General features: G+C 37.4%; 1 protein-coding gene across 3 annotated transcripts in view; it reads left to right on the forward strand.

Moving 5' to 3' along the window:
- The window catches only part of WWC3 (WWC family member 3), a 97,731-nt gene that overhangs the window by 60,277 nt on the left and 22,201 nt on the right, over positions 1 to 15,253 (forward strand). For all 3 annotated transcript variants that reach the window (XM_056489317.1, XM_056489307.1, XM_056489300.1), the window contains exons 9-11: positions 8,734 to 8,976; positions 11,865 to 11,954; positions 13,086 to 13,660. In XM_056489317.1, the coding sequence (XP_056345292.1) occupies positions 8,734 to 8,976; positions 11,865 to 11,954; positions 13,086 to 13,660 (908 nt within the window). The remainder of the gene's footprint in view (positions 1 to 8,733; positions 8,977 to 11,864; positions 11,955 to 13,085; positions 13,661 to 15,253) is intronic.

Below are 15,253 nucleotides of genomic sequence, written 5' to 3' on the forward strand. Positions count from 1 at the left end.
GTTCACAGATAATGAAAGTTTAGGTAAGTACATGACTTAATCATAAGATTATTATATTTGTTTGCAGAGATGAAGCTAAATGTCAGCTGTGTTCTATACTTGTATAAACACGAAGCTGTAGTGGTTCAGTTAAACTGTTTTACATTTTTTCACTCTCTTTCTCAAACCTAGATATAAACAGTCTTTAAACTTACACCTATCAGCCTGGTCTGTCAGGATACCCAAAGCTTTGCATACCTGTGTCTTAAGTTCAGTGTACTGAAGCCATGAAGAAGAAAGAATGCAGAACTTCATGTGAGATAAATGACGATGTTCAGAGCTGAACAAAAGAGTACATAAAAATAAATGTTGAAATTGGAAAAAAAGTCTGAAAAATGATAAAAATATTACTTGAAATAGATTGATTTTTTTTACTAAGTCCTTCAGACTAAGTGCTTATTGTAAGTATTTCTCCTGTGGAGGCCAGTTTTGCAGTGTTTTTTCATGAGGTTATAGAAATTTTAAAAGTACTATCTACTTAAATATTTTAGTGGGTCCTCATTTAACCTCATCATTTTCAAATTATCTGCTACATTCAGGACAATTCTGTCGGTACCGATGACTACTTGAACTCGGTAAATAAATGCACTTATGATTATTTTGATTTGTGCTGGTAGAATATTATGTTACTGAATTTGACAGACACTTAAAAGATTCAATACAGTTAACTTTTATCCAAATTTTAAAATTACAATTTTTAATTTCTTTTCAATGTGTTCTATTCTCCCAGCTTTTTACATCTCTCAGAACAAGAGTTAGAAAAAGAAGTTCAATTATTTTGCTTTTCTTCATATCATAATGACTTTTTCTTTGGGGAAATCTAATGCTGTCGTACGTCTTGGCAGAAATTGAAAGTTTGTAGGCAATACACCATTTTGTTGTTCTTGGAAAATTTACCCATGTTTGGATACAATACAGACTTCAAAAATTAAGTTGGTATAGACAAGTTAGATAAACACAGCTAATTCTTCAGGATTTGTAACTTGAAGGGAAGTCTGCATTGTACATACTGCATGTAAATACCAGTGACTATTACCTAATAAAGGTTAAATAATTGGGGAAAAAAAAGAACAAAACAAAAATGTGTGAGTCTGCTCAGAGGCTAACTTAGCACTTAATAGTCCAGTGATAATTTAGCTACTTACAGTTGCTGAAAGAAGGATGATAGAATTTAGTTTTGTACTGTTCAGTTTAACAGAGCCACTGATGCTCTGAAGATTGTATTCAGATGTTTTTAGTTCAAGCTTTCTGACCTGGCTTTTCTGTGTTTTTCAAAACAATTATCTTTTTATTTGTTTATTACAGGGAAAGATGGTGTTTTTTTGGAGGTGGTGAAGAGATGTTGAGTTTTTATGGGTTAATTTTTTTTTTAGTAGCAAAACATTTCTCAGCTGGAAAGGCCGAACATTTGTTTCTGCATGGAATGCAGCATTTCTGAACATCAGAAGTGAGCTGGTGTTTGATCTTAATTAAGTGTAGAAAATCTGGGTAACTAACCTTCCAACTAGAGAGTGGTGATTGCAGTAAGAGTAGTTTTGCTTTCCCAGGATAGCAGCTCTGACAATGGTCTGTTATTTAGCAAAAGCATGTTAGTTGCTTTAAAAGAGCAGCCTTATTCTGCCCAGTATGTTGTACGGAAGTAATCAGCTTTCAGCTTTTGAGTGGAACTGCACAAAGCTCATTGCCCCTACCAGTTATCTCTGTGGTTGCATTCTTCATTTATCATGCATTCCTTCCCCTTAGCTTGCTGGCATTTCTGTAGGGCTTTTGTCTCTACTAAATATCTTTGTGTTCGTTCTCCCTTGGCTGGTGAAATATCTACTGTTACTGCACAGTGTGGGTGACGGAATGTGCTGCGATGGATTAAATCTACAAAGTAGAAAATTAAAATGCTACAGTATGTCACAACTGTAAGGCAGTGTATTGTGACTGCTTGCTTGTCAAGTGGGTGTGGAAACATAGTGCAAATAAGTACAACAGACAATTTTAATGGGAGACTTAAAATGCACAGTAGGAAAAAGTATGTCTTCTCCCTAAAAGGAAAGCAGGAAAAGAGCCCCACAAACTGAAGGACAGTGTTGCATTTTAGTTGAGAATCCAGCCATATATAAGCAGAATATTTGCCAGAAGTAGTAAAAAGTCTTTAAAAATTAAAATATGTTCTCTGTATATGGAATCTAAGTAAGGAAATGCAGTGCAGGGATTTTTGAATGAGCTGTCTTGAGGAATTCAGGAGACAAGACCCAGTGATTGCAGAAGAGTTGGCTTGCACTCCCAAAATATCCCTCCTCCCTTATAAAGGATAATTTCATTTTAATTCCTCCTTCAAAAATCTCTCTGACTGCTGAATGGTTTGGCCTTTGCATAAATTAAGACATTCACATAGCTTTTTTCCCCACATCACTTTCCCACTGGAAGGAAGTTGGATGGTTTTCAATTTAATTTTTCCCATGGGTATTTCAGATGTTGTACACTGTGGGTTCTGACATTTCCAGTACACTGGGGAAGAGATCCTCTTCCCTGTTTCTGATCCAGGCTCTTGGAGGAGTTTTGTAAATTCTACTTTTTAACTCAACAATAATGTTGAAAGGAGGCTCAATCACTTTTCTTCCGCTCTGTACTCTTTTCCCTCCCCCATTATTTCTAAATAAACTGTACCTTATTTCCATGAAATTTCTCCTCTCAGATCTGCCAGTGTGGCCCTCCAGAGAAGCAGGAGGGGGGGAGGAAGGACGGCCTTTTGAACAGACAGCCCCAAGCTGCCTGGATAAATACTGTGTTTAGTTTCAGTTGCTATTTCAGTGAGACCACCTCTCATGAAAGTATTTGCACACTGGAAAGTGTACCCCTCAAGCACTTTCCTGAATATATTGCTTCATAGCACAAGAAATCAAAAGCAAATTGTTTTCCTTTGATAACTCCTAAATTGTGAGGTTCATTAGAATGACTACACAAAGTCTATTAGCAAATGTTTGTGAAATGTCATTGCTTCAGTGCCTCATATCCAGTGAAGTGTGTTAATAGGTAGATGAAAAATGCTCCCTCCGATAAGAAGCAACAGAAGTTTTAGCTGTGGGATTTTTTGTTTTTTTCTTTAAATAGTCTGGTGGTAGCTAACTTTAATGAACTAATACATTCAAACATCTTGAACCAGCTTACCTAGTTTGGGTAGGATTTTTTTGTATCTTCTGTAAATTTGAATTCAACGTTATTATTTTTCCATTGATTTAGTAGAGGCATGCAGTGGATGTCAAGAGATTTTTTTTTTTTTAGCCTTTAAAAAAACACTTTCTCAGATATGCTTAATATTTTTACATTTTTTTTAAGGATGTTACTTCTTTCTGTTCAATATAGTTTGTTGCAAACTTGTCCCATTTCTGAAATTAAATTTCACTTGGTCCTTTAAAATCACTAGCATAAGCAAAAGTGTGTTGGTGCAATTTGTGCTTACAGTGACAGAGTACATGTTGATAGGATATTGATAGCAACATTCCAGTACTAATACAATAACATAGACAAGTATTTTCCTTTTAAAATTTATCTTGTATAGGCAGATTTCAATGTTTAATTACCTAATCTCTAGTGAAATTCAGTGGATTTGTATGCTTTATTCTGCTAAACTAATCTGAAAATCTGATTTAAGGATGAAGTAATGTTTTTGATATCACATAAATACCTGGCTCAGCCAAACCTAAATCTCCCAATGTTGGTTTTTAAACATAAAACATTTTCTTTGGGTTATAAAGGGAGTTTAGACATGCTTTTGAACTTATTTAAGGTTTTGTACTATTTCACCTGTGCAGTTTGGGAAAACTTGCTTTTAGCAGATTTTTGCAATTTCCTTGAAATCTGCAAAATGCCAGTGGACTCCAATGGCTTCATGAGTTTCTTAGGGCAATTTAAGACCTCGTTGTTATTGAATGAATTGGGTTGTCAGGAAGGCTGGGTATTCAACAGAGCCTCAGTGGCACATACTTGCAGTAACAGCCAAAATAGACACAGTGGAGAAATTCTGTGAGCATTTGGCCAAGTTCCCCAGCTTCTTGTTCTTTCTGTTTCTTTCTTCATCTTTCTCTAGTGTTCCCCTCTTTGGATATAAATCATAATCCACACTCAAGGGTCAGTAAATACCAGAAATTACCATGTTCTTACACCCTTCATTATGTGTCTTCAGTCCCACAGCTACCTCCTTTGGGTATTGCACTGTGGGAGATATTCCCTGTTACCTGAAGTGTCAGAGAACTGGGTCCAACAAGCCTAGGGAAAAGAGTAAGCAGGGCTGATTTATGTGATCTTAGCCACTGGTCTCTTTCAAATCAAAACTGGAATATTTTCTTTATTTTATCTCCACTGGTCTTCCCATACCACAGGTAGCAATGGCCTCAAGTTCTAGAGTGGTATGGTGTGTCAGCCAAAAGCCTGGGCATTTAAATGTAGAGGAGTATTGTTTGGTTTCCTTTTTTTCCTTGTAAAATTCAAGCCACCTTAAGTTTGAAGAACAATGCCAGCTGTAGGATACCCATAATTTGTCCATTTTACAAGCATGAGTTAATACCTTTGAATTGGTTCAGAGTATTTCTCTTCCCAAGACACCTGTCTTGTTCATAATCTGAATAAGAATCTAATATGGGGTAAATTGTAATTGTAAATCACTCATCTCACAATAAGTGACTTTTTACTCACTTCTTATGTTCTATTTATTAAACATCTTCTTGAGCTCAGAAATATAACTTCATTAGCGCTGGGTTCAGGTATCACCCTTGAAAGTGATTTTCTGGACATTAGCACAATCTTTAAGGTTTCCCAGATATTTTCAGTGCCAGAAGGGTTGCCCTGTTTTGTTAGGAGGAGGGGGAGCTGTGTGGAGCTATAATAATTCAGACATGCTACTAAATTTAATTAAATTATGTCTAATTAAATTTTGGAAATGCGTGCCTTTTTTTCCCCATGATGTAGTTTGTATAGTAAACTACTGACTCCACTGATCTCCATCCTCCTGCTGTGTCTGCATTATCTTGAGCGAGACATCAATTTAGATACTTGGTATGGCCATTTCAGGGCAAGTGTGCCATTTCAAGTCAGTGAGATCATAGTCAGGTTAAACCTTTGTCATCTCATCCGTGCCCCTCCCTTAACAGGCACTTTTATGTTCATCTCCATTAGAAATTTCTAAATACTGAATTAAGCAGCAAGTTGGCCTGCCTACCTAGGGAACCAGTCATTTGATACCACCTACTCCAGAGAGGAATGGCAGCTCCTCAGCATTTGTTATGCAAGGATGGGAATGGGCAAAATGCCTGGAATGTTGATGACTCCAAATTAACAGTTTTTTCCACAGGAATATGTTAAATTGCTGGATCAGTAGGGACCTCAGTATCTGGCATTAGGCCAGATAAAAGCACTCTTTTGCAGTGACTACAATTAAAAAATAGTATCTTAAAAATACTCATTAGGAAGGAAAAATGTGTTCGAAAACAGAGGCTTCATAAAAGATCCTAAATACTTTTTTTCCACTTTGGGTTGCAATCTATGTCAAGTTGTTGTTTATTTAGGTGGATGTTTTAAGGCAGGCTAATGCACTGAATTTGACAACAGCCATTTTCATCTAACATAGCAGGTGAGAATGGCTGGTGTAGTATGGGCATAAAGTCTGGCATAGGCAAGCATTGTGAAATGGCTTACTTAGGAATTTATTGTGATTGGAAGGAAAGTTGGTGTTTGAGGAGACAGATTGCAGTTGCCAAACATACTTAAGAGGAATTTTTTATTAAGTTCTGAGCATAATTAAACATGATAACTCAGATTTTTTTTTCCATAATTTTGAGTGAATGAGACCATAAAAGCCTTAGAAGTGTCGTCTAGCCAAGGAGATAAATATTAAAAAATTTATCACTGGTAGCTTCTTGGAACAACTTACCATACAGAGGGATTCCCCACTGGAAAGCAAGTGACAAAATTGCCCCAGAAATTCAGTTCATGTGCAGGAAATAAAGGTTGCAGAAAACTGGCTAATTGGTACTTCAACAGATTCCTGCATTAATATAGTGTTTTGTGTCTGGTTTTTCTTTGTGTAAAGGGAAAGCTATAGAAACAAGAAGAGCTAGCTGAAAGAGCTAGCTAAGATTGCCAGGGGAATCAAAGTAAACACCTAATCAGATTTTGGAACTCTTCAGTGATACAAACCTTGTCCACAGCAGTACTTTCCCCCCTTCAATAACAGTATAATTAAGTTATTGTATGAGAACTTCCTACTTTCAAAGTATCACTGTAACAGAAATTGAAGGGAAAAAACAAACTAAGCCGGAATTTCATACACAAAGGGAGTTACATGCTCTCAGCAAGCTCAAGAGTCTAAATTAAAACCTCTTTTATTTAGTGAAGATGTTTTACTCCACAGACAAGTGGAATCACTGATTTGCTACTACTGAAAGGGGGGGGAATCTCTTCCCTGATCATACTTCTCTCTTCCTTGTTGCCTTCATTAGTGTTTATCTGCACCTGTGCTTGGCTTCTTAACCAGGTCACCCTGCAATGTAAAAATAACTAGCAAAACAATTGAGAGTGTTGAAATGAAGGAAAGGGTCAGTCCTTCAGTTGTTTTACAAAGAACCAGAGAGACTTCAGATGAATCTCATTTTTGTCTGCAAGCTGTGTAAAAGCGTATGAACACAATCAAATAGTCCAGGCTCATCTGATTCACGCATGCTTGCCAAGCTGTGATAACTCAATTGTACCGGAATGCTGTGATTCTGTTGAAAGGATCTTGAGTTCCTGTTTGTTTCATTTGGCACTGAACACCTGAAAATGAAGCTGTATGTGCTTCAGGAGTGTTTACTGAATCTTTAACAGGAGATCAGCATGGGTAGGGGAGAGAAGGGACCCTGCTCGCTCTTCCTGGCTCTGACATTTGGTCAATGGGACGAGGTGTTCTTCAGGAAGCTGCATCTGGAATTCATGCACAATAGCTGAAGTGTGAAATATGTGGACTGTATGTATCGATCCACAATGGTGCTTTCAGTAGCTCTTGGCAGGAAGTTGGTTATTAATGCAAGGAGGAGGAAGTGGTATTGAAGGGCTTGATGAAGTATGCTGCTTTACAAAAATGTGACATAATACCCAGTTTCTTTACTTGCTGAAGTGAAATCTGAGGTGTGTGGGGGGAAATGACAGTGAAAATCTTACGCAGTCACTGCAAAATGACTTATATTGATAGTTTATTCCCTTCCCCTGATAATAAGATGGCCAAATGCTTTCCAGATGTCAGTAGGAGATAAACCTTACTGCATGACGGCTTTTTTCAGACAAGGGACATGTTACCTTTGTTATGTGTATGCCTTTTCTCTTATTCATTATCACATTATCACACTGTGAATCTTCTGTTTGTGTGTTATGTGCCTTTACCTTGCTTTTTTGCTATTTATTTTCTTTCTTACTAGATATTTTTGAAAATTTTTATTTTAATCAAAACCAATGAACTATATCCCACTTTTATGGATGGCTTGAAAGTGTCTTTATTTATTTATTTGTTTGTTTGTTTGCTTGTTTATTTATTTATTTAAGGGTAGTAATCTTTTAGAGGTACCGATCTTTCTTTGAATACTGCCATTTCAAAGAAAATGAAACTGAGGTGTAAACTGCATAAATGTTGTCCAGTTCTTTGAGTTTCAAATGTTCAAAAATCAGAAAGTTAGATTTTCTCTTCTTACCTCTAATTTTAACTGTTCCGTTCTAAAGTATCTAAATTGTCATTGCAGACAAACATAAATACCTAGAAATAAGTGTTCTCCCTCTTATGCCAAAAGAAACATATGTGAAATGTCTAGCTTTAGTATTCTTGGTAATATTGATAAGAGTTCAAAATTCATTTCTAAAAGAGCATTTGCTTAAAATGTCAGCTGTTTAATTATTCTTAAAACTGTTTTTTCATGTAATTGTACAGCATATTGAGATGTAAGAAACTACTTTTAACTACAAAGCATAATAGAGAAAAAACCCAAGTTAGCTTATTTAATTGCATGTTTTTATGATGCATTAATCTAAAATCACTTTTATTTTGTAACCAGTAAATCTTTTTCCAGACTGATGTTTCTGTTTTAATGGCAGCCTTAAAATTTTGCTGTCATTTAGGGTAGCCTAATATTTTCAGCCCCTTAAACCATTCCTCTACAATGTGGAACATGGTTGTATGGACCTGTTATCACTGGTTAAGTGTCTCACCTTCAGCTTTTTCAGATTCTTACTGCACTTTTGAAATCCCAGTTTAAGATCTGGCTGTAGAAGAATGAGGAATGAAAAAATGTTCATCAGCTGTACAGGCAGTAAACTCGAGCTCTGAAATATTAATTGATTTATTACAAAATGAGAAAGCTGTGAAGACAGATATTGTGTATATAATAGATAAAAGCACTGCAGTTCTCGTACATCTACACACGTAGGAACACTTGCAGTTGTTTACTGTTCTAAAAATGCACAAAACAATTAAAAAATCCCCTAAAACCAATCAACCAAACAAAACCCTCCAAAAACAAGCCCACCCCAAACCCCAGAAACAAATAATCCTCCCAAACCCTGTTAAGTTTTCTTGGTTTGATGTTTAGAAGAAAAAAGGCACAGGCATCAACAGGCTTCACATTTTGATATTTTTCCTCTTGTTTTTCTCTTCTGCATTTTGAAATATATTTATCCTCTTTAAAGAGTTTCGAATATACAACAGCAGCTGGCCTTGCTGGATAACGAATCCTGGCCAGGAATGGCTGAAGCGGACAGGGACCGTCTTCAGCTCATCAAGGAGAAGGAGGCTCTTCTTCAGGAGCTGCAGCTCATCAGTCAGCAGAGACGATCCCCAGAAGACATTGCACGTTTGGAGGAAGAAAAAAGACGCTTGGAGGATGAAATTCAGCGAGCTCGAGCAACATCTGCTCATGGGGCCACTGAAAGGTTTGAGAACTTGAATTGTTTTCTTCGCTATTGTGATATCCATATTGGTAGCTTCAAAAGGAAGAGTAGGGAATTTCATTGTATTTATGGAAAAAGTAAATTACTAGAGAAATTTAGTTTCAGGAAAGGGAAGACTGCTGCTGTCACTATTTAATTCTGTCCGTCTTGAACTTTTCTGAAGCAGAGTTGCAGGGATGTCAACTAGCTAGTTTTCCTTTCATTCATCTAAAAATTCTGAATAGGAAGAAGAAATCTGAATAGAATCTTGAAAGATGCTCAGAATAGGTCTAAGTGATACTGTCTGATAACAGTACCTGAATAACAGTACCTGGATAGTGAAAGATTTTTCTGTTCTTTGCAGTGGAGTAGTAGTCATCTCCAAAAGCATCAGAACAAAGATCCCTTGCTATATTTAGTTTCTGCCTTAGAACAGGAAAGTTAAATGATTGTGTTTTTGCTGCTTTTTATATACAATATTTCCTTTTCATTTGCAATCTCAGCAGTGGGAACACATCCCAGTTCTGACATTTAGAGAACACAGTAAGCAAAGTCATTCTTGAAAACTTAAAAATCAAGTTATATGTAAAATAAACAATCCAAAAACATTTTAGTGGAAATGCAGTGTTTATTTCAAAGTTGCCTAGCTTTTCCTGTAGCCTGAGAAAAGGACAAAACCTCTTAATCTCTTTTTACTGTAGACTGCTTCCAGTGAAAGCAAGAAGCTGCTTGTTCTTGCTTCTCGCAAATAGTGGTAAAACCTCAGCTTTGACACTTCAGGAAAACCTACAAGAACCAGCTTTAATGTAATCTTTGTGAAGGTTAATATTTACATCAGTTAACACACTTTAAAAATATTTCAAATATTTAAAAATATTTCCATGTACAGATTTTGACAACTCCAGTTTCTTTGAAAATACTTCAGACAGTAAATTCAAGCAGTAAATAGAAAATTCACAGCCAGCCTACAGGTCCGCATAATATATATTGTTACATTGGCTTTCCAGCTTAAACTGACAGAAAAGGGAGTTCACTTTACTCTGTCGTGTAGTAAGTTTTATTTGTTGTTTTTGGGCTCTCATGTTAGGAGGTGCATACTGTGTTGGCAAGAAGGCCAAGCTATTTTTCCATGGAGGTCATGCTGTGGAAACCAGCATTCTGCTGTGGTACTTGAATATTTCAAATGCTAGCAGAAAGTTGAGCAGAAGTTAGAATAATACTGGTGGGCACTGTATTTTTGTATAACAAATTGGAGGAAAGCTTAACTATTAGTAGCCCTGATTTTTTTTTTTGTTTTTTGTTTGTTTTAGGCCTAGAAATAACCAAAAATGTTCCTAATTCTGCTTTTGTATTTCCGTTTCATTCTAATTGTGGAATACAAAGATGTTTCTTTCTTAAATAATTAACACTTCTTTTCTGCTGCTGTGTTTTAAAGGCGCACTGAGTTATTTGCAGATCAAAATGAGGTTAAAATCTGTATGACAGAGGTGGGGGTTTTACTGTTTTTTGTTTTTGTTAAGATTGGCTGACAGCCTTAGCTGGAGGCATTTCTAGCTTTTAGCACAGGTACCTACTGTGCAGCATAGATCACTGTGGAGTGTAGGTTCCTAAGTTTGTTTTTTACAATAGATGGTGTGAATATCTCTGCTTTCCTTTGCAAGTTTTTGAATCAGGTAAGTTTCTTGTTCCATTTGTCCTTATCTTTTGTTTCCTGCCTGCAGTGCCTGTATGATGTAAGTTTGCATAGCTGAGCTGCAGCCTTCCTTCTGCCACTCGTTAACCTGGCCTGGGGTGCACAAAGGCAGGAGAAAAGCCGGAGAGCTGCTGTTTTATCCAGGAGAACTCCCTTTCTGTTGTTTTTTAAATCCTGTTCATTAACATGTTGAATTTTAAGAGCTGTCTTTGCAGCTCAGGAAATCTGAGGCAGTCTAATAACTTCAATCTGCTTTCTCCAAACTATCTGTCAGAATCTCCTTTTCCAGTCATCTTATGGTGTAGGGCTGGAGCTGTAACTTTCCTGGACATACAAAATGCACAGCACAAACCAGAATACTACCCTGCTATTATCTTGACGTTCAGTGGTTGGGCTTGGAAAAACAAAACATCAGGAATATAATTCTGGATCCAGAAAAAGAGTAGAGAGTAGATAAAAATCTACTATCTGATATTCTTATAATGTCAGAATACTGAATTTAAGATGTAGGTGTATGAGTGACAGCATTAAAGCTACATTCCATTTGTGTTGTGGCAGTGGTACTGAGTAATTCAACTGCTTGTTATTAGAATGGGCAAAAAATTAGTTGCAGCATGAGATTTTCTCATAACATAGTAGTCAAGATGCTGTATCACCTGCTTAAGTATAATAATAAATAAATGCACCTAAAAGATGTAGAATAAGAACTTAAATTTTATATTGGTGGTTATGCTTAACAGAAGTTCTTCAAAAATTTTCTTTTTTATCTTTGAAATTTTCTAATTGTCTTGGAATACATTTTTTTGTGACAAGGTGGACAGGCATAGTATTTTAATAGCCAAATCAGGTTGATGCAAGAGAAAAAAAACAATCTTGTAGAGTCTGATATTTTTACCTAGGACTTTTAATGACTTTGCTAATTGCTGTAATGTATTTTCAGTATCATGACTCTTACATTGTGCTTCAGTTATTTTTCTTGTCTGGGAATTCTCCTGGAGTCTTGGTTCTTGTGTTCTTGCTGGAAATACCATTGCTGCATATGAGCAGTGTAAATTAAAACCTTTCATTAAACAGTGCAACTTTTTTTGATATTACAAACTTCAATACCTTAATGTTTTTCCACACTTGGGAAGCTCCTAGCAGTTTTTGAACACTACTATGATGAAGAAAATAGTAATCAGTATGTGTTTAATTACAGGATACTGTTACAGGAGAAGAGAAATTGTTTGCTTATGCAACTAGAAGAAGCTACGCGTTTAACCTCATATTTACACTCCCAGTTGAAAAGGTAAGTTATGTAGGTAAAGCAAGTTTTGAAGTAACTACAGCAGAGAAGAATATAAATAATGTATGAAGTTAATGTTTTTATACTTCTGTGTATGTATGCCAAGTGAATTGATTTTTCACTACATTTATATACTTTGCTCTGTGGAATGCAATGATTTGGATGGAATTTTATAAATAGTATTAGTGATGGCTATTTGGGCTATGTTATTAAGTATATCTGGGAATTTTATATGTTACTTTCTGAAAAGGAGTTAAGTTCTTAAAATCTGTTGCAATACTGTTACCATTTTACTATGGGCAGATAGCATTCTTTTAAGGTCTGTGGGTTCTTAATATTCTGATACCTTCAAAGGTAGGAGGTTTTGATCCCTGGTAAGATGACAAAATTTTGCTATTTTAATATGAGAATGTGTTAAGACCCACACTGAAGTTCAGAATGTTTTGCATATTCACACTCACAGCTTCCTTTTGAGATGCAGCTCTTGGGGATTCCTCAGTTTAACACCACAGCAGCATCAAAAGCTCAGCTCTTGCTGAGTTCCTGTCTCACTTCATCTCTCTCTGGCACTAATACTCTTCTTCTTAACTCAGAATGGTAAGAGGAAGTGGAATAGGATTCATCCTAAAGTCTATTTATTTTGCATTGGAAAAACCTGTGAGAGTGAGGCTTACATAGCAGTTTGTTAGGACTTTGAAAATCCCTTTGCACTACTTCTCTCTGAATTGTTTATGACCAGTCATTTATGTAAATTTGAGCTGGATCATGGTAATCTATCCTTCCTGGCTTTACACTGAGTTTACTGAGCTAGAGCCTGCTCTAGCTCTTTTCTGCCAAATCACAGCTGTTTACGTGTTGGAGGAAGGAGTAGGCTCATCCTGTTGGACTGTTGTCTTCAGGCACTTGGCCTTGATCTGATTGTCACATGAGCTGCTCCAGTCATGGCTGTGCTTGAGACCAGGGCAAGAGACATGAGCTAGACTTTAAAATACCAAATCACCTTTCCATGTCACTATATTGAATTCATGTAAAATTGCTTGTGTAATCTGGATTAGTGTTTTAATGTCTGCATTGGTGGTTCTGATTGTATTTGAAAGGGCATTTTTGTGTTTTCTCTTCCTTTGCACGCCATAGTCTGTCAGCTAGCACCCTCACCATGTCCTCTGGCAGCAGCAGGGGATCCCTGGCCTCCAGTCGAGGCTCCTTGGCCTCCAGCAGAGGCTCCCTCAGCTCAGTCAGCTTCACAGACATCTATGGCCTTCCCCAGTACGACAAATCCGAGGGCGTTTCAGACTACGGGCAGCATTTGCGCTTTGACATCATTCCCTTCGAGTCGCTCACAAAGGATGTGCCGTACGCCGATCCCGTCGGGCACTCCAGTTTCAATAAGCAGCGCAGGTCTCTGGATACCCCGCAGTCCCTGGCGTCCCTGTCATCGCGGTCCTCCTTGTCATCCTTGTCCCCTCCAAGCTCACCTCTGGACACCCCGTTTCTCTCTGCATCACGAGATTCTCCGTTGGCTCAGATGTCAGAAGGTTTTGAGGAGATGGCAGGCATGGGAGCCCTGGAAATGCTCAGGGCTCAGACCACAGCCTTGGGTGACGATGATGCACAAGGCACGAGCTCATCTCAGACATCTGCTTACCCTCTGGACAGTGAAGGGCTGCGAGAAATGGGACCACATCTGACTGCTGTCCAAACTGGTGGAGGTGAGTTGATGGATATTATTATATTGTCACATTGTCTTAGAAAATGTCACAAAGGCCTAAGCATGCCAGCATAGTAGAGATTGTTCCTGAGTTAGGCTTATTTTACTACCATCAGGTAAAAATTGCATCGTAGGTGTTACCTGCTAAAGCCTGACCAAAACACAGGAAAATCCCCCAAATCCAAAATTTAGTTTTAGGGCAAAGAGGTGAAAGAATAGAGAAATCCTTGTCAATAGATCTTAAAACAGTGATGAATTGACTGGGAGAAAGGGAATGGAATATAGGCTTTCATTGAAGCGTAGCCTATCAAGAACCTAGCAAGAATGAGTAGAGTATTAGTAAGAAAAAGTATGGGTTAGTTACTTCTAAGGCCCCCAGTTGTGCTGATGTTGCCTTTATTCTGATAGTGGAAAGCAGCACAAACCCAGGAGAGATAGGAAATAACCAACAACTATCCCCTACAAAAAAAACTCAACCACAAAACATGGTGATGCTTCTGACAGTTCTTGAAGGTTGGATGAATTTGTACGTACTCCAGCCCAGGCTCCCTTATCCAGATTCTGTGATGGAGCAGAAGCCACATCATAGCATAGATGTCATGAGTGCATGGTGCACTCTTGAGTAGGTGCTTCATTAGCAAAGGAGCATCTTTTGTAGGGAATGTGGGAGGTGTTGGGTGTCTGCTTGGCTGGTTGTTTCTGAGCACCTGTGTGTGCTCTGATCACAGAGGGGTGATGGATGCAGTTAAACAGCACACGCACTGCTGAGTTTTCCTTTCCTGCTGGACTGTCAGATTGATGGGCTTACTTTAGCTTGCCTTGGCAGAAGCTTCTGAAGCACTGCTGTTGAGAAACGTAAATTAGAGAAATCAAAAGAGGAAACAGAAAACATTTGAAAAAATGAAACAAAATTAAAAGCCTGAGCATACAGGAACATGACAAATTTATTTTCCTGTTTTGACCAACCAAGTGAAGAAATGCTCTTAATATGAAAAAGATAATCATGATAACATTTTTGTGGGTCAACTTGCTCATTTTTTTAATAAAACCATACTAGCAGAGAAAGGCTTTTAGCATTTAGTTTAATATTCAATTTTGTGAATCCCATCCTATTTCTATATCCAGAATTCTGTGTTAGCATTGTGTAGAGTGTTGCATTTGGGACTTACGATGTCAGTAACAATATGAGCTATAACCAGAGAATGGATCATATTATCCTACCAAAATCTTATTTGTCAAGTGATAGTACAAAGGAACATTGATGGTATTTACACAAAGCCTTTCAGGTTTTCATTTTAAAAAAGAAACCATTGCTGCAGTGCTAAAAAGCCTGTATTGTTCAATAGCATTAGAGTCCAGACTCTCCTACTTTCCTTAATGCAGCTAGCACTGCCAGAAGATACTGCATCAGAAATTACTTTTACTAGCTGTAAACATTTCTAGTACCCATATTGTAGCTTTCAGACCAAAATAAACAGAATTCCAGAGACCAGCATGAAAACTTGTGCTTAAAGTAGTGCTGTGAAGAGGCTTCCTGAGGCTTTCTTTAAACCTCAAATCAGACCACAGCATGTCTTCAGCCATTGTGGTAAGT

Source organism: Oenanthe melanoleuca, chromosome 1 (genome assembly GCF_029582105.1).
Source record: "Oenanthe melanoleuca isolate GR-GAL-2019-014 chromosome 1, OMel1.0, whole genome shotgun sequence".
Taxonomy (NCBI): domain Eukaryota; kingdom Metazoa; phylum Chordata; class Aves; order Passeriformes; family Muscicapidae; genus Oenanthe; species Oenanthe melanoleuca.